The 21,608-nt window shown below is 31.9% G+C and overlaps 1 protein-coding gene across 3 annotated transcripts in view; it reads right to left on the bottom strand.

Annotated features, from left to right (window-relative positions):
* The window catches only part of CSMD3 (CUB and Sushi multiple domains 3), a 1,193,315-nt gene that overhangs the window by 710,510 nt on the left and 461,197 nt on the right, over window positions 1-21,608 (bottom strand). For 2 of the 3 annotated variants that reach the window (XM_024129404.1, XM_024129405.1), the window contains 2 exons: window positions 12,712-12,789; window positions 4,888-4,975 (listed from right to left, as the gene is read on the bottom strand). In XM_024129404.1, coding sequence (XP_023985172.1) covers window positions 4,888-4,975; window positions 12,712-12,789 — 166 coding nt within the window. The remainder of the gene's footprint in view (window positions 1-4,887; window positions 4,976-12,711; window positions 12,790-21,608) is intronic. The other variant, XM_028500327.1, reaches the window with a different exon arrangement.

Raw genomic sequence — 21,608 nt, 5'->3', positions numbered from 1 at the left:
GCACGAACCCGTGTCCCCTGCATCGGCAGGCGGATTCTCAACCACTGCGCCACCAGGGAAGCCCCGTTTTATACTTTTTTAAACACAAAAATTATTTCCCTTCTGAAACAGATTAAAAATATTTTACCTGCTATTTCTGAATCGGTCTTGTTTATAGCTGAAACTGAACTTGAAAGATGATCTAATCCACTTATCTTGTAAAGGACCCCCAACCTATAACTCTGCTTGAAATTTTCTTTGCTCCACATCCATGTTTCTATTTGTTATGCCTAGAAGAATCACTAGAAATTTCCTGAATGCACTGAATTTTATCATGCCTCTGCACAATCCTTTTTATGCTTGTACCTGGGAAGCTTAGTAATTCTAGATAGAAATCATATAACTAGGCAGATTCATTATCATCAGTCTCAAAAGGACACTCAAAATTACTTAGCAAGGTAATATTTCTATATCAAACTTGCTCTCCCACTATCGGGTAACGACTATTTCCAGTTTTTCTCTCAAAGTTCCTCTCCCATCCATTCCCATCTCTCTCTCTCTCATTTATTTATATATATATATGTATAAATTTGATGGTCTTGCTTGATGCAGCCTTCCCAGAGTAAAAGTATTAAATATAAGCTCTCTCATTTTCCCTTCACAAAATCTCTGGGTTTTTTTTTTTTTGCTTCATTGGGTCTTCGTTGCTGCGCATGGGCTTTCTCTAGTTGCAGCAAGCAGGGGCTTCTTTGCGGTGAGCGGGCTTCTCATTGTGGTGGCTTCTCTTGTTGCGAAGCATGGGCTCCAGGAAACGCGGGCTTCAGTAGTTGTGGCATGTGGGCTCAGTAGTTGTGGCTCACAGGCTCTAGAGCACTCCTCCTGTCCTTGGGATCATGTTTATTTTCTCCAAAAAAGTTATGTTCCGCTGCGAATGGGCTTTCTCTAGTTGCAGCAAGCAGGGGCTTCTTTGCGGTGCACGGGCTTCTCATTGTGGTGGCTTCTCTTGTTGCGAAGCATGGGCTCCAGGAAACGCGGGCTTCAGTAGTTGTGGCATGTGGGCTCAGTAGTTGTGGCTCACAGGCTCTAGAGCACTCCTCCTGTCCTTGGGATCATGTTTATTTTCTCCAAAAAAGTTATGTTCCTTTACTTATACCCACTAGGAAGCTATCCTATCATCAGTATTTTCCTCTCTACAGGATTATTTGTATCAACCAATAAACATGCTCTAGTTTCTTGTATCTCTAAAAAGAAAATCTCTTTTGACTTCCTAATGACTATAGAACTGCTCCACTATTCTTCTGCTTTATGCAATTTGATGTTCCAAAGCTATTACCTATCTGAACTGTCTATTCACTCTTCAGCTTATTTCAATTTGTTTCAACCTCTGTCACTCCAATGAAATCACTCTTGCCAACAACCTTCATGTTGTCAAATTTAAGAGACAGTCTTCTGTCCTCATCATTTTCAATTGTATTCAAAATTCCTGACCCCTTTTAAAGGACTTCCTTCCCTTGCTTCATTCATGCCTATTTCTCTTTCCACTCGTGAGAATGATTTGATAGCTTCTTAAAATCAATCATATCACGAAATAGCATAGAACTTTGGACTATGTCATAGATTCTCTTGTCATTCTACACTGTCTAACTAATGTCATCTATTCATGCTGCTTTAGGTTTCTTAATAACATCTACATACTGATATTTCCTTGCTATCTCTGAACTTTAATTATGTTCACCTATGAACTTAACATTCCCACTTGTAAATCTCTAAGTCATTTGAAGTTTACAATCTCTAAACAGAACTCTTATTTTTTTCCCTCAAAACCTCTGGACTTCCACACATAATTAAATATAATTATTTACCCCAATTTCATGATGTTCAAGCTGAGGAAATTAGGGATGATCCTTTTTGGTTTTCTTACTTTCCACATCAAATATCATTGGACACTGAGAATTTTGAGTGTCCAAGACCCAAAAGATACCTTGAGTCTGTCTAGTTCACTGCTATCACCATAGTCTAAGTCTCTACCATCCTAAACCCAGACTGCTGCAGTAGCCTTCTAACTAAAACTTGTTTTCTTCAATCCATCTATCTAAAGTATAAAGCATGATGTACCAAAAATATAAATTGAATCATCTCTCTCTCTCAAAACTCTTTACAGCTTCCCATAATAAGTAGGTGACCTACATGAGTGAAGAAGCCTAGGGGTGACCACTGTGAAACAGAGAGTTTGCTTAGCCTAAAGAGAACATCTGTTAATTGGTTCCAGTAGATGTTGCAATGAAGGTACATTGGTTTTAGCTGCCAAATCTGAAAAGGGAATACAAAAATGTGTGTGCACGTGCATGTGTGTGTGTATGTGTGTGTGAAATCTCCTGATTTTTAAATGTTGACTCACATATTTTAAAAACACTGTGTGTTTAAAACAAAACTTATCTTCAGTGCAGATTAAGCAGAATGGCTGCCAATTTGCTTCTTCTGAAGAAGAGATCTGTTTTCTCCACATCTCCTCAACTTCATTCTACCGCTTTTCTATTGCATTCTGTGCTTTTCTTCAATTTACATTCTATAATTTAGACTACCTAATCTTTATTTTCCTGGAATGGCTCATCAAGCTCTTCCTCAGTGTGAGGCTCTTCCTTTCCTGTAGGCTAGAGGCATAAAATTCTTCTGGTATCAATGAAAGTGGGACCTTCTTACACTGGGTGGATTCCCACTCTGACATCTTTATCCTCTCTCACAGAAGCTTGATTTTTTTATTTTATTTTTTGACTTCACAGCACTTTTTAAAATTTGAGTTTCATTTAATTGTTTGTCTTTTTTGCCATTAAATCTGAAGAACTATGGGGGGCATGTACTATGTCTGTTGTTAAGTGTTTTATTTGTTCCTGGTACAAAGCCAGGTACATAATAGGCAAACAATATATGTAGACAATGAATGTATAAACATATATATGGTCTCTGGATTTCTCTTCCTCTCTATACCAGATTCCAATCATACTTCATAACCCACCTCAACATTTGCCTCTGTGACCCTCATCTCCTAGCTGCCCAAAATACCATACCTCTTCTGTCTCCATGACATTTCACATGTTCTTAAATTATAATGACTCTATTATATCTTAGCCTGACTGTGAGCTTATTGATGACTAACATCTATCAGGGTCTTGAAACATGACTGTAAGATAATCTTATGATTTGAAATTCACTAAAAGGTAATTTAACTCACTATATTCCTATTAAGTCTATTTCTAATAAACCTCATATTTTTGAAAAAAGTGAGACCAAATAAATATTAATGATAACTATTTCATTTACCTTATCATACTATAATAGAAGCTAGAATTAATTGAATACTTGTCTTAAGCTTTATGATTACTACCATGAATTCGTTATCTCATGTAATCTTTCCCTCAATCCATGAAACAAGTAATATTATCCTTGCTTATAGATCTGACGAAACCAACTCTTGGAGAAGACAAGATAGTTTATTGCAAGGATGGGATGTGAATGAAGGTTGGTTTCAAAGCATAATGTAATATAGTGATTAAAGGGTCAGGATTTAGAATCAGGAAGTAACGAGTTCAAATTTCAATTCCATCAAATTATTAGCGGGATAAAGAGTTTCAGTTTTCTTATTTGTAAAGTGGGAATAAAATAATAAACACCTTATAGCATTTTATAATAAATAAGGAATACATGTAAAAATACTAGGTAAATTGTTTACCACTCTGTAGTCTATGAAATATCACTTTTAATTATTGAAGTTGAGAGATTTAGTTGATTTTTAATATAGTCACTTAGTTTATTAAGATCAGACGGACTAGTTTCCCAGGTCTTTTGAATTTCTTTCTAGAGTGATTTTTTCAAACATTATTATCCATATTAATTATCAGGCTAGTTAAAGAAAGTTCTGTAGAATTTTTAGAAAATTACAATTTTATTCATATTGAACTAATATTGTTTTCCACTGCAAGTGTATCAAAATATAACTTTAAGTCAACTTGAATGATCCACGGGGACAAAATTTTCACAGGTCTTTATTATAAGAACTATCTTTTTATTCATAGGGATATTCTTTAGCACAGAATTTGTCCTTTATACAAACAATATAAAGAAGAAAAGATTGTAAATGTGTGGTATGTGTAAATATAACCATTATCATTTTTAAAATTTAATATATCATGAATATTTTGTGAAAATAAGTATTTGTGAATGTTAACTAAATTATCACTTACTATTTTATAGGATTTTTTTGTATCTTTTATTTGTAAAATGTTACAGAGGACTACTGAAAATTCAAGATTTTTTAAAAATATTGTTTGACAGTGTAAGTTAATGGCTACCATAGTCTACTACATACATTTTCTATGTTGTAAGTAAACTAATTTCAAATTTTAAAATAAATACTAATTTTAAGATAGAGATAAAACTTATTCAAGTTACATTTACTTCTAAAAATTACATATAAAATGTTTATAGAACATTTGCAGGAAGGTTTCACAGGCAGTACCTCATTTGAAACTCACCATTCTATGTGGTAAATTTGATATACATGTTACTGAAGAGGAAACTCAGGCAGACAGGATTGAATAACTTAACAAAGATCAGACAATTAATAAGCAATAGAAGTTGAATTCAAACTCATGTCTTTCAAATCAAATCCCATGATTCTTCACTTACTACATGATGATAGATTAATCATTTAAACTCCAAAAAGTATCCTAATAAATTTGATTAGTCACTTTAAAATAATGAAATATTATTAATGGTAACACATCAATGAAATCTAGCTGCCACACTTTTAAGTCACCAGGTCTCATCTCCGTATTATTAGTTATATTTGAAGTTAAAATTAAAATAAACCTTAACAAAATAAATAATGAAATAAACAATTTAAAATCTTACCTAAAATCTGATCCAACTCTCTTCCCATTTTCTGGTTCTCCTGGATCTGGGCATAAATTGGAAGCTGTTTTAATACCTCCCTCATTTACTGGAACAACAGAAAAAAGAAAAGAAAAAAATAATCAAAACATATATGATTAGAAAAACAAGGATGCTATTCATTTAAAGTTGTACATAAAGTATATTCTTGTATTTTGTTATTGTAATCACTATAGTTTATATATAGAAAGTTAAATATAGTTTGATAAATCAATAATGAGGACAAAAACATTTTTTCTATTTTTGGACATATAAGAAAGTAAGTTTCATGTTCCTATTCAATGACTTACTAATCTGAATATTAACACATTAAAAATTAACACTTTATTTTTAATTACTATCAAATAGTGAAATCTCTTGTAATGCACTCCCAGGGTATCAGTGCCAGAGTTTCCATTAATTCTTGGCAGTAGTTAGGGCAGTGTCGTTTGGGTACTTATTATTTTTAAAGTTGCAATAGAAAAATAAGACCCTGTGGAAAAACGTTTAAGGTTATTACCACTTTTTATTTGGTATATAACAAAGAATTTAGTCTGCCAATGTGAAAGTAAAATTGTGGCGCAAATTATCAAGCATGTCATTGAATTATGATATAATGATGAAAATCAAAATAAGGGCTTTACCCTTTAACAATTTCCATGACTGTGTTTTACTTAGCCATTGTACACTTTCAGCAGTTTCTTCAGAATACCCAATTATTAAAAAGATTTATTAATATTTTCAGTGAATGTGATCACAGTAAATAAATAATTCCCCAAGACAGCACTTTTTTTCAAATGGGAAGATCATTAAACCAGATAAGCTCTGAAATATCTGAGTGATATTGTTTCATGAATTCAATCTTATAGTGAGTTAGAGAGTAACTTCTATTTTCCTCTTAATCAACTTATCTGCGTTTTAAAGAAAAGAATGGGACCTGAGTAGAGACTCTAGAGAGGGAAAAATGTAAACCTTGCAATGGTTCTTGTCCTACATTGTGGGTTGGAATCACCTCTAGAGCTTTTTTTGTGGTATGCGGGCCTTGCTCCGCTGCGGCCTCTCCCGTTGCGGAGCACAGGCTCCGGACGCGCAGGCCCAGCGGCCATGGCTCACGGGCCCAGCCGCTCCGCGGCATGTGGGATCCTCCCAGACCGGGGCGCGAACCCGGTTCCCCTGCATCGGCAGGCGGACGCGCAACCACTGCGCCACCAGGGAAGCCCTAGAGCTTTTTTAAAAGAATAAAGACGCTTAACTTTTATGTCTAGATATTCCAATGCAATTACTTTGGGTAGGACCCTGTGGACCTGTTTTTTTGTTGTTGTTTTTGTTTGATTTTTTTTTAATAATCCTCCAGGTGATTTTAATGTAGAGTCAATATTGAGAACCACTGGATCCCTGCATCATTTAGTTCAGATTGTCAACCTGTTCATATTGATTTATTAGATAGCAAGATAACGATCAGATGATGGCCCAACAGTCATAGCTCTGGTAAAGTTGTCAATTTTCAATTAGATATGAAATTTTGTGTTTGCACCCTTTATTCTATAAAAATCACTTTCCTGAATATCCTCAACAGTATCCTTATTGCTGCCAAATTACAAGTTCACCAATCCACACAAAGCATGTGATACTTCTGCTTTTCTTGGTCTGCTGACTTGCTAATTAATTTCTTTTGATCTTTCTGGCTTTTGTTCCTTCTTATGTTTGTTTTGGCCACTCTCTTACTTTAGCTGATATCACATACAGAGGGCAAATTCAAAGACAATGACCCATAATTCTCCATATTTTATATTTTCCTCATGGCTTGAAAAATTACCTCTTTGCTAAGAATTTCAAATATATGGTTTTGTCATTTTTTTCCCCAAGCTCTGTCCTGCTCCTTCAATGACCTACTAGGTCAACCCACCAAAATTCTCATAGTCATTTCATGTGCATGCTCAAATCCAGCTTAATCACTGATGCTTTTGTTTCTCTATTATCATTCTCTTCCAATTCATCTTGAGTACTAGAACTAAACTTTCTCAAACACAGTTTTCATTACTGTCCAAATATCCTATGATTCTAGATTTCTAAGTATATCAACTCTACTACCCACTAGCCACCAATATACATCCATAACTCAAGTCCAACAGATTCTTCATTCTTCTGCAATTTTACTGGTTAGCCATGCTCATTCCATGCTTTGTGTTTTCTCCAGGTCTCCATGTTTTCCATTTCTATCAAAATTCTATATAATTTTCAAGACTCAGCTCAAGTCCCACTTTTTGCAAAATACAGTCTCTCATTTTTTTTCCAGATTTTCTAATCCCTCTTTTTATATGACATGAACAATTTTATATTTAATTTTTAAATTATTTTGTCATACTGTTAGTAGTTTCATATTCCTTAGTCATATATACAAATATATTATACCCTTGATAAAGATAAGGAAAAACTTATAATTATTTTAATATTCCCACAGTGCCTAGATGGGGGTTAATGACTTCTCAGTAAATATTTCCTAGTAGGTTGATTAAAAACAATGTGTTGTACACTGTTTTCAATGAGTAGAGTATTTTTTCTAGGGGAAGAACTATCCTATCTTTAACTGACTTTTGAAAATATTATAGTATATGCTATTAAAATGTAACTTTTTTAACATATGATAGAGATAAGAAAAAGAAGTGGCATGACTTAGGCTTCCTACACTATTATATAAATTTATAACACAGATTATAGGTAAAAATAGACGTGTCTGTGAATACATTAGAAAATAAAAATAATAAAAAATTTCATTTTTTCCATTTCATCATTATTGCCTAGGTTAATATAAATTTTAACAATAGCTAACATACAGTACTATGTGTCAGGAGCTAATCTACACCCTTTACATGTATCAGCTCATTTAATCTTCACACAAATCTGAAGGGTAGCTACTATTATTATATGTTTCCTACAGGTGAGGAAACTGAGGCATAGAGACGTTAAGACACATTTCTAAAGTCCTATTTCCACTTTCTGCCTTAGTCTAGGTTTCAATCTTGGCAGACTGATTCAAGAAATTCTACTCTTAACCCCTGAGCTCTCCATCCTGTACAGAAAGCTCAGAAAGGAGAAAGGGCATCAATATTTAAAATTCAAAACACTTTTCCAAATATTTTATCTTAGAATGCAGACCATATTTATAACTTTCACCATGTTCACTTAATTAATCCCAGTTCTTATGATTTAATTGTCAAATTACTTTTGTCTGTTTGAAAGTGTCCTTTAAACCACTGTCTTTGGACATCTGCAATAGTGAAAAAGTTCCCAACTTAAATTGTAAAGATAACGGGAGAGCTGCTGCATGATACATGTATTTAGTGTTCTTTAATTAAAAAATTTAAAGTAAAAAATAAAGAACAAAGTATATAATCTCTTATTTTTCTGATATTTAGATGCTACATAACTGCCCATAGCTAGTGACGCCAAGACATTCAAATGAAGTTAGTATCCATTCAATCAGCTGCTTTCACTACGTAATGCCATTCAAACAACTGGACAAATATTTATCATTTTTACTTCTTTCAATTTGAATAGTAACTTGTAAAAAGAACATGAGTGCTCTTTAAAAGTTAATTACATGGACAGGGTCCTGCCTTTTGAAAAGAGCATAACTACAGGGAATATCCTTTTTGCTCTGATCTTTAAGGACAATAATAATAATAATATTATTATTATTACTAGTACTAATGCAATATGAATCCTTTTCCCCACACATCAGTGACAAAAAGAGAGGGAAGAATTTATAGAATTAAAAAAAATTGGATGGGGCTTCCCTGGTGGCGCAGTGGTTGCGCGTCCGCCTGCCGATGCAGGGGAACCGGGTTCGCGCCCCGGTCTGGGAGGATCCCACATGCCGCGGAGCGGCTGGGCCCGTGAGCCATGGCCGCTGAGCCTGCGCGTCCGGAGCCTGTGCTCCGCAACAGGAGAGGCCACAACAGAGGAAGGCCCGCATACCACCAAAAAAAAAAAAAAAAAAAAAAATTGGATGAATTATCATTTCTTATAACATTGAAGTATATTTATTATATGTGCTTATAAAATATGCTATAGGAATTTTAATTAATGTACTATATTATTGTATATTCTAGCTTGAAAATACTATAAAATTAGTCAACATCAAAATAAAATATTGTTATTACAAGCAAGTTTTCTTAAGCTTATTTTACATAGCACATAATCTACTCTAAAGATAAAAATAACTAGATCCTGAAAGTCATCTTACTAAAAGTCATCTCTACATTACCTCATCCAGCTGGTGCATCTTAGAATTTTTTTTATATTAGATTTAAAAATTTTATTCCACCTTATAAAATAGAATGCTTTGGATCTTGTTCTGAACTCCAACATCATGTGGACAGAATGTTATTTTATACTAACTTTATATCCTACAAAGAGTTGCCACTTAACTCATTTAGCTTCCCAATAAAATGTTGGATCCTTGCCAACTGAGACTGTATCTTATTCACTCTTTTTACCTTCTTAGTCTAGCATAGCGCTGCCATGGAGAAGTAGTTCAAATAGAATTGTGAAATGAATGTATAATAAGAATGCATGAAAGTATGGACTTGAAGAAGATGAAATAATTTTTAAAAATACATTAGGGAAAGCTCACAGTTTCTTTATAATTCCACCTTAAAATTCTAGAACAGCCCAGTAGAAAAACTGGCAAGAATAAATTCACTCAATTCAACTTTTAAAATATAAAAATTTATTTTTATTTTTTAAATTAAAAAATACTTTTTCCTTAATTTGCAAACCTACTCTCTTTGATAAACAACAACAAGGGATGGAAAGAGACTACATAGAGTTCAGGTACTAAAGTAGGAAAAAGAATCTGAATTAGCCATTTAAACAACCAAATGCTTCCCATGAACACCACTGCAGTTTCCTGAATCTCTTATTAATTTGTTTCTTAGTTAAACTTTAAATGTGCTATTATGGGAAGACGCAATTTGGAAATGTGTGTAGCTCATGTCCTCCATAATTATGCTCACTCTTGGAAGTTCTAGTGATTGAATCGATAGTTTTTTCAAAGAACACAAGCTTTATAAGTTGTAGAAAAAAAAAAAACACAAGCTTTATTATTATTTTTTTCCTTTGAAAGTTTAATGTCAGATAAAAATTGTCTCCTTTTAAAATTATCTGGCTCTGTGTTAAATTAACGATTCAAAGAGATGAAGACCGAAATGCCTACTTGATAACAGATATATAATAATGACAAAAATTAAAGCATTATAACTTTCTCTGTGATCAAACATAGAGAAAATATATTTGTAACTAGCTATTAAACATTTGAGGAAAAAACTGTAGGAAAATAACTTTAAAATAATGTTGGCTTGTTACTGTTGCTAAAAAAATTGGCATAATCTGTCTTGATGAAAGTTGAATTATTTCTATTCAAAAATAAAAATAAAGCACAAGAGTATATTTTATCTCCCATATAAGCTGTAATGGATAAATGTAAAATGTATTTTAAAATTATGAAGTAAATTAACATATTTTGCTTTATGAGTAACTTTTTTCTTTTTGTCTCCTGACAAATTTAAAAGTAAATATTAACTTTACTCCTGACAATTTAAAAGTAAATATTCTTTAAATTAAAAAAATATATATATATATTTAATCAGGGTTTGTTTGTTTCCCCAGGTACACTGTTATGTCTAAAATTCTCTTTCTTGTTCACCCTCATAAACCACTGTACAAGAACAATGAAAATAATATGTATGTCCACTAAGACAATATACCAAGTATAAAAAGTTACATACACATTTTTCTTATTGAATAAATTTGACGTGTAACATTGTGTAAGATTTAGGTGTACAGCATATTACTATGATACATTTATATATATTGTAATATTTATAATTGTTGATGATGTAGAGTTGAATACATCTTAATTTCAGTATAAATAGCCTAATTTTCCCAGGACATCTGAAAGTCTGAAGCATGAAGCATATAAAATAACATTTGTGTAACCAAAATGAGGAAAGGGTAAGAAAGTGATAGCCTGTAATTCTTCTTAGATTTCCAAAATAAATAGATTAGCCAGACAAAATATTAGAAAAAAGTAGTAAACCTAATTATTTAAGTCTGCATCATTTCCTTCATATTGACATGATAAAATTTGATATGTCAGAATAATTTCACCTAACAACTTTATGTTTATATTTTCTTGTATAGGAAAATTATCTTTCTCTCTGAAATGTATCAAATAATTAATATATGAAAAATACTGTAGATTATTTTCCCTAAGAACTGTTATCAATTTTGAAAATATGTTTTAACCCTAAAAGTATAACAATAAATCATACTTATACAGCTAAATACTTTGAAATGAACTGTTTAATGCTTTCCAAACAGGTAACCCAATTTGACATTTTCCTACTGATATCTTCTATTTTTGGTTTCGTATTCTCAAATCTAACAAAATGTGAAAAATCACATTTTAAAATTAGGACACTTTAAATTATTTGATACCAACAGGCTCCAAGTTTGCTTCTTGATAAGTGAAGTAATTGCTCTATTTGTGCCATTTACTGTTACAAATACAACTCAATAAATATGTGGGTAGAATCGTTTTCTAATGAATGATTTTTTTTTAAGAAATAGTTTTAAACTCATTTCATTAGATGATTTGGAATTGAATAAAAATAAATAATGTTGGGGCTTCCCTGGTGGCGCAGTGGTTGGGAGTCCGCCTGCAAATGCCGGGGGCGCGGGTTCGTGCCCCTGTCCGGGTGGATCCCACATGCCGCGGAGCGGCTGGGCCCGTGAGCCGTGGCCGCTGAGCCTGCGCGTCCGGAGCGTGTGCTCCGCAACGGGAGAGGCTGCGACGGTGAGAGGCCCGCGTACCGCAAAAATAAATAAATAAACAAATAAATAATGTTAAAAATGTATTTTTGCTAAAAAGGTAATATTTATTTAAAATAACTAATCTTATTTATTATCAATAAGGCATTTTAGAAGTCAGATGTGGTGTCATGAATGGCTTCTTTTAAAATTTATAATATGTATCTGCAGGAACAGTAAGGCAGGGTATTTCTACAAACTGCTATTGATTTATATTGAAAAAATGCATAGCTTTCTTAAAACTCTTATTTTATGTTCATATATGGTAATATAACAATGAATATTCAAATTCAGTGACTCTTAATCTGAGATTCATGGGTGAACTTCAGATCATCTATAAATCCCTGAATGTTAATAAGCAAAATTGTGTATTGGGGCAGCACATAAATATGTGTACCTCAGTTCATTTCATGAGATTTTCAAAATAAAACAAAAATTAATTAGCTAGTTAATTCATCTACAAAATATTTGACTTAAGTGTTTGTATAAATTAACTCAAATTAAAATATATTTTTCCTTAAATGAAAAATTGCTATTTAAAGAAATTTTTCCTTAGAAAAGTAATTATGTTGAAATTTAGATACATTCAAACAAAAATTCCTACAAGAAACCATTAACTTGATGATTTTCCCTTATTTTTTTATCTCACATACTAGAATTAGAAAACTAGAATATTATCAACATGCTAGATCAAAAGAGTTTTTTTCTTTTACATTTTGAAACAATCTGAGCTCCAAAGTTTACCACAATAACCCAATAACTCAATATGCATTTAAATATGAGAAAATATTGAATAATCATGCATGTTAAATAAATATTAATGCAGTTAATTTGGTAAATACACAAACATTTTTATAAAACACACAAACAACACAGACACCACAAACTTCACTCTTGCACTAGAGAAAGAAACAAAAAAAAGAGTACACTCACAGATAGAAAACTTGTTGCTGTTGTCTTTCCCTGGAAACAATTTAAATCCTCTAGATTTAAAATCTATGGCCTTTTTCACTAGTTAAGAAAACAAACAAAAACATGTATCAGGATACACAAGTTTAAAATGAAATTCAAATTAACAAATTTTGTTAGCATGGAATTATGCAAGTTAAAAAAACTGCTTTCTTAAGCCTGATATAGGGTACCCAGAAGAAAATAAAGAAGAAAAAAATAGCAATCTGATCACTAGGCAGTAAAAATATCAAGCAGTATAAAAGAATTTTAAGTGTACTATAGGGAGAATCTTGCATACATGTATAGGTACTTTTTAACATTACCCAGTTTTTATAGAAGAGCAAAACATTAACTCTTTATCATAAACCATTTGAATTCATCAAATTTTATGGAATAAATTAAACTAGAAAAATAAAAATAGTGATACATTACAAAAGTGGGATGAATTTAATGAGCTTGGTTTTTAAAATAAACTAGGGTACTCTTAAGGTAATTTAGCCTAATTGAAATATTAGGACACATTTAAGAAATGACATAATTGAAAAAACTTAAAATACATTCTAGTATTTCTGCCAATAACCATTTCCTTTCATACACATTGCTTGTGAATGATGATCGATGTTCAGTCCATATTGTACAAAATTAATGAAAGTGAATTACAACTTTTTGGATTTCATCTAAATTACCTTGCTACTCTTTTTGATATTATTATATTAAAAATCAACATCATAAGAGGCTGGCATATTTCATTGTGTACTATATTAAAGTAGATATGACTGGATTTGCTTTAAAAAACATACAAATTCAGTGAAGTAACTTGGAACATTTTAAAAAGTTTTTCAAGTATTTTGGATGAAGGAAAAAAGTATTATTTCCTCTTAAGTATAAATTATTTTATTAACTACAGCTGCTATATAATTTTTAAAGGGATAAACTATAGTTAAGAAGACTACTTTCTACTTTATTTAAATTTTTAATGACACCAAGTGAAATAAAGAAAAACTATTTAATTAAAACCTCACCCCACTAATTAAAAATGTTACATAATCTGATCTAATGAGATATTTAAATAACAATTATTTTCTTTAAAAAAAACACATGAACAAGAATCCAAGGGATATATTTAGCTTCCTCAATTATAATTTGAATTTTTTACATAATGCATTTTATGAGGTTTATAGGTAGAAATGATAGCTTGAAACATTTAGGCAATTAGGTTTTGTTCACTTCGTGAATTTGAAAAAAACAAAACTGATTTTTGTTAGATAGTTTAAAATGATCATTTCACTAAATCTTACTTGCCATTTTACCCAATTAGTTCAAATTAAGGATATTTTATTGCCTTTGAAACATTTTAAGGTGATTTTTTTTCTTGTCACTACCTTCAAAAGTAGAGAAGTAGAGGCAGAGTCTTATGGCTTACTGAAACACGCAGTTGTAAACTATCTATACATAGTACATATAAAAAATATGAAAATGATCATTGGAGTACTATTTAAGATACCTGATTCTTAGCAATTAGTAGTTGTTGATTTTTGGACAAGAGTCTGCCTTTTTACCTGTCTCTTCTCTTAAAATAAGTAGCTAGGACAGATGACTGCTCAGTTGCTTTATAGTTTTGAGATTCTTTATCTGAGGGCCTTTATTTACAGTGAAAGAATGACTACATCTCTCTCAAGTTATGTTTTTCATTGTAATTCTCTTCCACACCCCAGCCCCCAAGGTAAGCTAAAGTTTAGTCCTACAGTTGTATTTGGTTGGCTGCTCTAAATTTAGCTCTGCCTCTTGTAAATTTTCCTGCTGCCTGAAAATTATTTTAAACAAAATTTACATTTTGTATTTTGAGGCATAATTCTAGATTCTCCCAATCCAAACATGAATTATAAGTAGGAATTCTACCTCTACTTTTCTCTGCATTATAAGATTTGACTTTAAGTATTAAAAAGGGGGTGGAAAATTTCATAGTAGTTTTAACACAAATCTGGAATTTTTTTTTTTTTTTTTTAATGAAAAGATTGTAAACCCAAAAGAGAAAATTGAAGAAAAATCCAGAGGGTCAAAGAGCTCAGTTACTAGAAATAAAGGATTTTGAAAACAACTCTCTGTGTGTGTGTGTGTGTGTGTGTGTGTGTGTGTGAGTGAGTGTGTGTGTATAAACTAGGTTTATGTAATGGGCTTATATCTAAATTTGACTATTTGGTTGGTGAGGTCAGGGACAATACCTAGCTAAGAAAATGTCATCTGAGGCCAAGAAGCTTTAAACAGTTTCCTGGTTCTGAAGGGACCTAACCTTATTTTTTAAAAGCATCTGTCTGTAGTAGTATGATTGAATGAATATATGCAATATTGTAAATTCTGGTTTATTTAACTAAAGGTATTTTGTTTGGAGGATTTCCTTTGTTAATCATGAATTAGGAAGGAAAGAAGTGATAAAAGAATGAATGTTCAAGATGAAGCACCTTCATGTGTAAAGCTATTTTAAATACATAAAAAATATGTATGTTCTAATAAATTTTTAATACATTTCATTAAATGCAAGACATGTAGACATATGTGCCAAGATCCCTTTCCTTTATTTTCTTCTGCTTTTCACTTTTCACATGCTAAACAATTTTGTTCATTTTTGTTTTTTACTTTTTTGGTTTGACTCATGCTTTTTTTTAGCATAATGAAAATATTTTATAATATAGAAAATGTCTGGCAGAAAGGAATATACTAGGCCAACAATCAAATCCATCTGTTTAGTTGGAAGCCCCAGACACTAGGGAAAAACATTTTGTTTCTGTAATCCTCATTTAAGCAGTTTAAACCACTGTAGAGGATTATAACTGTACTATTTTCCAGATCAATTATTGTTTGGTTATTTTCAAAAAGAATTTGAATAATAAAAACTTATAAAAAAAACTGATGGTGACTGATAAACCTCATCTAACTTCCAGGTTAATTGGCTAAAGTCACTTAATTGAAATTATTTAAATTACAATGCCGCCTTATAAAGATTAATCATATATGCACATACATGGATAAATTGTTAGATTTTGTTTCAAATGTCAACACTTTTTTTGTGAAACAGGTGGCATATGAGTTTATTTTTATGTTGAAGAATCTCTGTTAGTAGGAACAAAGTGCTGGTGCCATTCTTTAACATTAGGAAACTGACCACAATACACAGATGCACTAAAGGGAATTCAACCATCACTTGGAGGCTTAGAAAACATGACCTTTACGTGGTCCGTCGATCACCCAGCCTCTAAAACTTAAAGTCATAAAACATTTCCCAGCTTCAAGTTCCTTATTTTAAAATTGATGGACTCTTCACTACATAATCTCAAAAGTCACACACCAATAATTTTTTATTCTATTTCACTCCTGTGTATATACAGTGAAAATTTGTAATTTTTCAGAACATTTATCTATGAAAAAGAGGAAACAGACATGTTTAATATTAGTGAGCAGAATATTTTTTCATTGGAAAAAACTACTTTAGATTTGTATGGGACTCCTGTAGAAAAACATTGGCACTATTTAGTAAATGTTATCAGAACATCTAAAAACCCTTTCATTTTCTACTTAAATTATATTCAAATACAACAATAAAAATAAAACAAATGAAACATTCTGTTTATCTTAATCTTCCAAATTTGCAGTATTTATTTTGACAATAACTTATCTTGCAAGTGGCAGTAGCTGCATTATAAATCTACAATTAAGTGAGAATATGATGGTCCTTATGAAAAGGAAAATAATTTCTTTTGAGAAAGTCACTTGTATCCTACTGATTTATTTTTGTTATTTTTGCTTCAGCTTCTCAAATGTACAATGCCTTTCTCCTTTTAAACTGTTTTTGACATCATGCTATCTAGATATATAATTCCTTTTTATTTTGAATTAAGTATCATCTTTATCTTTATACTCAATAAATAAACTATACTAATAAAATAAATTTCATCAGTTTTTGTTTTGGTTATTAAAACTAATGTGTGTTCATGTGTGCGTGTGTGTGTTCCATTTTGAGAACATGGCACATCTCACCATTGACAGTAGATGCATTTACATGGGTATTAGAATATATAATCAATCACTTGTTAAGGGATTTTATATAGACCTAGATAATGTTAAAACACAGTGTGTTATTTGTGACATTTCTCTCACTGGACCAGGAGTTGGGAAACCTGTATTCTAGTCCCATAAGACATGGAACAAGTTGTTTAACTTCTCTATACATTCCTAAGAGATTCATTCATTTACCCTTAAGTATTTAGGTGTAGAATTTAGAGCAAAGGAAGCAGAAAAGACTAATTAATCAGAATTCTCAATTCTATCTCAAAGATTAAAATGTTTTTAGAGATTCTAAAAGTATTTTACTATGTTCAGAGGAAAAGTTTTGTTTGTTTGAAAGTAAATTGTAGCTCCATGTCACAGGCCTAGAGACACGACAATTTAACACCTTTTTTCTACATCCTGTATTGGCAGAACTCTTCTTCAGAACATACTTAGCGTGGAAGCTGCTAATTGGTCACTCCATCCATATTATCCTTAGAAGAAGAAATATCAAGAAACTACACTGATGCCAGTAAAAACTAGGTAGTATTCTTGTGGTGTCTGCTTTACTATCTTTCATATAAGATTTACCACTGGATACAAATTTCTGAGAAAAGAATATTTGCTTTATAAATGTTGCTGTAGTATAATTTTAGAAAATGATTAAAGGTATGCTGCAAGTAAATCATATTTCTGGATTACACAGTAAAAAAAGGTATAATAGAAAATTCAGCAGCATATTAGTAAGTGGTTCATGAGTCTGTGAAAAATATTTTATTTTAGAATATGTTAAAATAAAAGAAACAATACTGGCCTTCATTTGATGAGAAAATTAATGGTGCAATGAAATATGTTCAATAGCACTGAAAATTCATTTGTAAAGACATATGTTAGGGATATGCAAGATCCAAAATATTCTCAAATTTAAAATGATAGACCAATTAATTTTAAAAGAAATAATATATATTCAATTTTATAATTACCTAAAATCCAATGTTTCTGCCTTTTAAAAATCACTACAGATAAGTAATATGGTTTAGACACTCCTGTATTTTTTTGATAAGTAATATGGTTTAGACACTTCAGTATTTTTTAAAGTCCTAAATGTCTACTTATGCTACCCTGCTAGTTTGCGGCTAGCACTTACTCTTGCATATTGAATATGTAAGTACAGAATTTATATGATGCCCTATTTTTAGTTGAAAGAAAATTTACAATTATACATTGCATCACATACTTAAATTCTACAATAAATTCTAAGAATCAGGACATGGCAAAAGTTCAGTAAATGTTAGTTATTTTATTATTATTATTATTTATAATATTAAGATCTAGTCAGTTTCAGATGTCATTCCAATTGGGGATGCACTATACTAAAATTTTTAAACTACTTTGTGTTATGTCTTTTTCACTGTGTAGGAATGTTATACAAATTCATAAGCTCTCCCTGGATTTCCAACTTAAATTTTTTTATATAAAGTTATAAACCTCCCCAAATTCTTTGGTCAAGATAGTAAATTTAGTATAAATGTATAGAAATACACACACACACACACACACACATATATATATATAATTATATTAGCTTACATGAACATATGTGTAGTTATTCAGCATATTTTAAGGTGTTCTTGTAACAGGCCCATTTTCACTTTTACAAAAGAGGATTCTAAGGCTATAACGTCTCAAAGTTGTAACAAGATCAGCCTAGACCCCAAATCTTTGAAATCTTACTTTTCAACCACTTCAGACTAAGGAATAAGTCTAAAATTTTTACTTGGAAAACTGAACAGAGTTGCAAGTGTGAAAAGGAGACATCATATTTTATAAAATCAATTTGTTAATTTTCACAGGTCTTCTAGATTGAATTAATTTTGTTATTTTTTATTTAAGAGACAGTAGATGCTAATGAATAAAGACATTAAATTCCCTATGTGGGCTTTCTTCCCTTCCAGAAATGGAACAACTTCAGAAATCCATAACACTTACGTAGGTACCAGCAGATGCACCAGCACTGCTTGGCGTAACAGGTCTTACAGTTATGGTGTGCAGTAAAATGTCAGGATTATAAGAAAAATGTGGGATTTTATATATTCTCTTTAGGGATTCTTATAATTGGCATATTAAAAGTCACCATATGGGAAGAGTTACCATTGGTATGGTTCACGAATACTTTCAACACTTTTAAAACTGTCTCAGCCATCAATTTAATTAAATTTCAATCCTCATTTTCTGACAGCTTCAAATGAACTATTTTTAATCATCTTTAGTCCTGCAGTTAAATATTAAGAGCCACTCAATTCAATCATTTTCTTATGCTTTTTTTGTTTTGATAGCTCATATTTTTTGAATGGTAATTATTTCATGCTTGTTTTATTTTAATTTCTGTTCTCTTTTCACTAATTAACTTTACCAAATATAATTTTACTATAAAGTGTAACATGAAAAATGATAATACTCAATTTTTCTTTTTTGTTTTTTCTTTTTTTTAATGATTAGAATGACTCTCGCTTTCACATGAATCCCTTAGAGAACATGAAGACTAGGCAAAACTTCTCAAATGACCTCAAGAACAAAAATATACCTGCAAGTTTATAATGTTTTCTAATTCAAAATAAATGAGGTAATTTTATGTCACATATTTGTTTTATGTGCAATGTCAGAGATCACTTATCTACAATGTAATGCCTTCCAATACGAGACTAATTGGGAAAGAAGCCAACTGCTTGAATAAGAGTGACCACAGTTCATGAGTATCATGACTGATGGCAGTGGAATATATTCTTCCATTACAAATTTAAGAACACTGAATAATTTTAAATATAATATCCAGAAAATATTACTTTAATAAGTAACAATATTCCTTCATCCTTCTGATTTCAGATTATTATATTTTATCCAAGTTCTTCATGAAGGCTTGGTATCACTACCTGGATTGTTTTAAACAAGCATAGATGGACTCTGACAGTGTATTTGATACAGGGTTATGCTGCTAAATTCATGGCTATTGAAGTCAACAAAGCACTCTCATCATAACCCATCTATGATTTTTCCTCATAGCCCTACTATATTGTCCACATGCCTTTCCAGACCTATTCTCCTCCTTGTTCTTTGTACAGAGGTTGATCTGCATAGGCTACATCCTGCTACACAAACTGTGGCATTACATTAGCAGCACTGGCATTACCTAAGAACTTGCTAGAAAACCAGATTATCAAGCCCCATCCCAGACTTACTGAATTAAAAATTACAGTTTAACAAGACCACTATGTGATTCTTATGAACATTTAAGTTTGAGATGCTCTAGACTCTATCAACAGACTCGCTGATCCTCTGGAGAATTCCAGCAGGAGGATGGAGGGAGGGAGGAAAGTAAGATGAGGATTATCCTGCAGGGTCCCTCCCATTATGTTGACTGAAAATGTGCCCTTAACTGAAGGTTACCAGTCCTTTCATGCCAGACTGATATACATATCTCTCTGTCCAACATCTCTCCCCTCCCTCATCCCAGTGGGTTGGGAATGGTGACAGCCCAGCTGCTACTACTCTAGCTGCATTATCCCTTGTGGTTCCTTTACATCAGCTCATTTAGAAATAATCCCTTTGTAAGTAAGCCTTCCTTGAATTAGCCCATGTTCAACTGTTTCCCAAAGGACACTAATGGATATAGCATTGGCACAAGAAAATCATTAGAAATTTGATTTTTCAGATACTATATTAAACATCATCTCTTAAGTTGTCTATAATGACTCATATACCTAAACAGATAATATCTAAGTAGAAATAGGGATGGCTGTTGCTCATCATTCTACCATTGGTTGCTTACTTGTTTCCTAGGGAATATTTTGAAATCTAGATCACACATCTTATGTTCTTTTCTAGCAATTATCTCCTCAAGAAGCATAGGAATTCACAAGGAGAGAGGAGATAGTGAGTTGGCTGTCTTGAGGTTGGAGAGTAATTGAAACAAGGGTAAAACTGGCAAGAAAAAAAAAATGTGGGACTAACAGAAACCCGAGATAAACTGGATGCTGCACATTATTTTAGTAACAACTTGTACATGAGATCTATATGAACAGAGCTAAATACAGCTGTATATATCAGTTGTTTCCATAGTTCTCTATCAATATTGCATTAGACTATATGTTTCATTTCTAAGGAAATAAGCTATGTAAGAAATTTAAAACTCTGCACTGATCGTTTCCTTAATTTGTTCACATATCTTTACCTGATAAAATTTTTATGTAACTATAGCATATTTTCTTCTTGGAAAGACTCAAGAAGGACAGTATCATTTACTGGTTGTGTGTCTAAAGCATAGGTACTCTGCCTACCGTCTTATTTAAACCACAAAATAGCCACTCAAAATGAGATTATAAACCACAAAATAGCCACTCAAAATGAGATTATTTCCCTCCTTTCTAGATGTAAAACTGGAGAAGGGCTAAGTAGATTGCCCAATACATATACTACTAAAATATATTCACTCATTTGACTTTGAACTACACCCATCATAGCAACTACACCACCACCTGACTATGAATAACAGCATGCCATATATCCAATCAGAACTCCCAAGTGTATGCCCTGGGAAATCACAGATTGGATTAGTACACCCTATCCTCATTTTTTTTAATGCAATGCTAATAATAGATAAATTTAAGTAGTCAATAATATCTGATTTTAAGCATGGTTTAATTTAGTATGGAGCAGAACCAGCTTCATTAACTGAATTTAATACTGAATAACATTAATTGTTAACTGATAGTGCCAGGCATAATCCCATGGCATGAAGCTTCTTAATGCCTTATTTTAGAAGAATAAAAAGGTGTAGCAAA

The sequence above is a fragment of the Physeter macrocephalus genome, chromosome 15 (assembly GCF_002837175.3).
Source record: "Physeter macrocephalus isolate SW-GA chromosome 15, ASM283717v5, whole genome shotgun sequence".
Taxonomy (NCBI): Eukaryota; Metazoa; Chordata; class Mammalia; order Artiodactyla; family Physeteridae; genus Physeter; species Physeter macrocephalus.
This window is presented reverse-complemented; position numbering and strand designations above follow the sequence as displayed.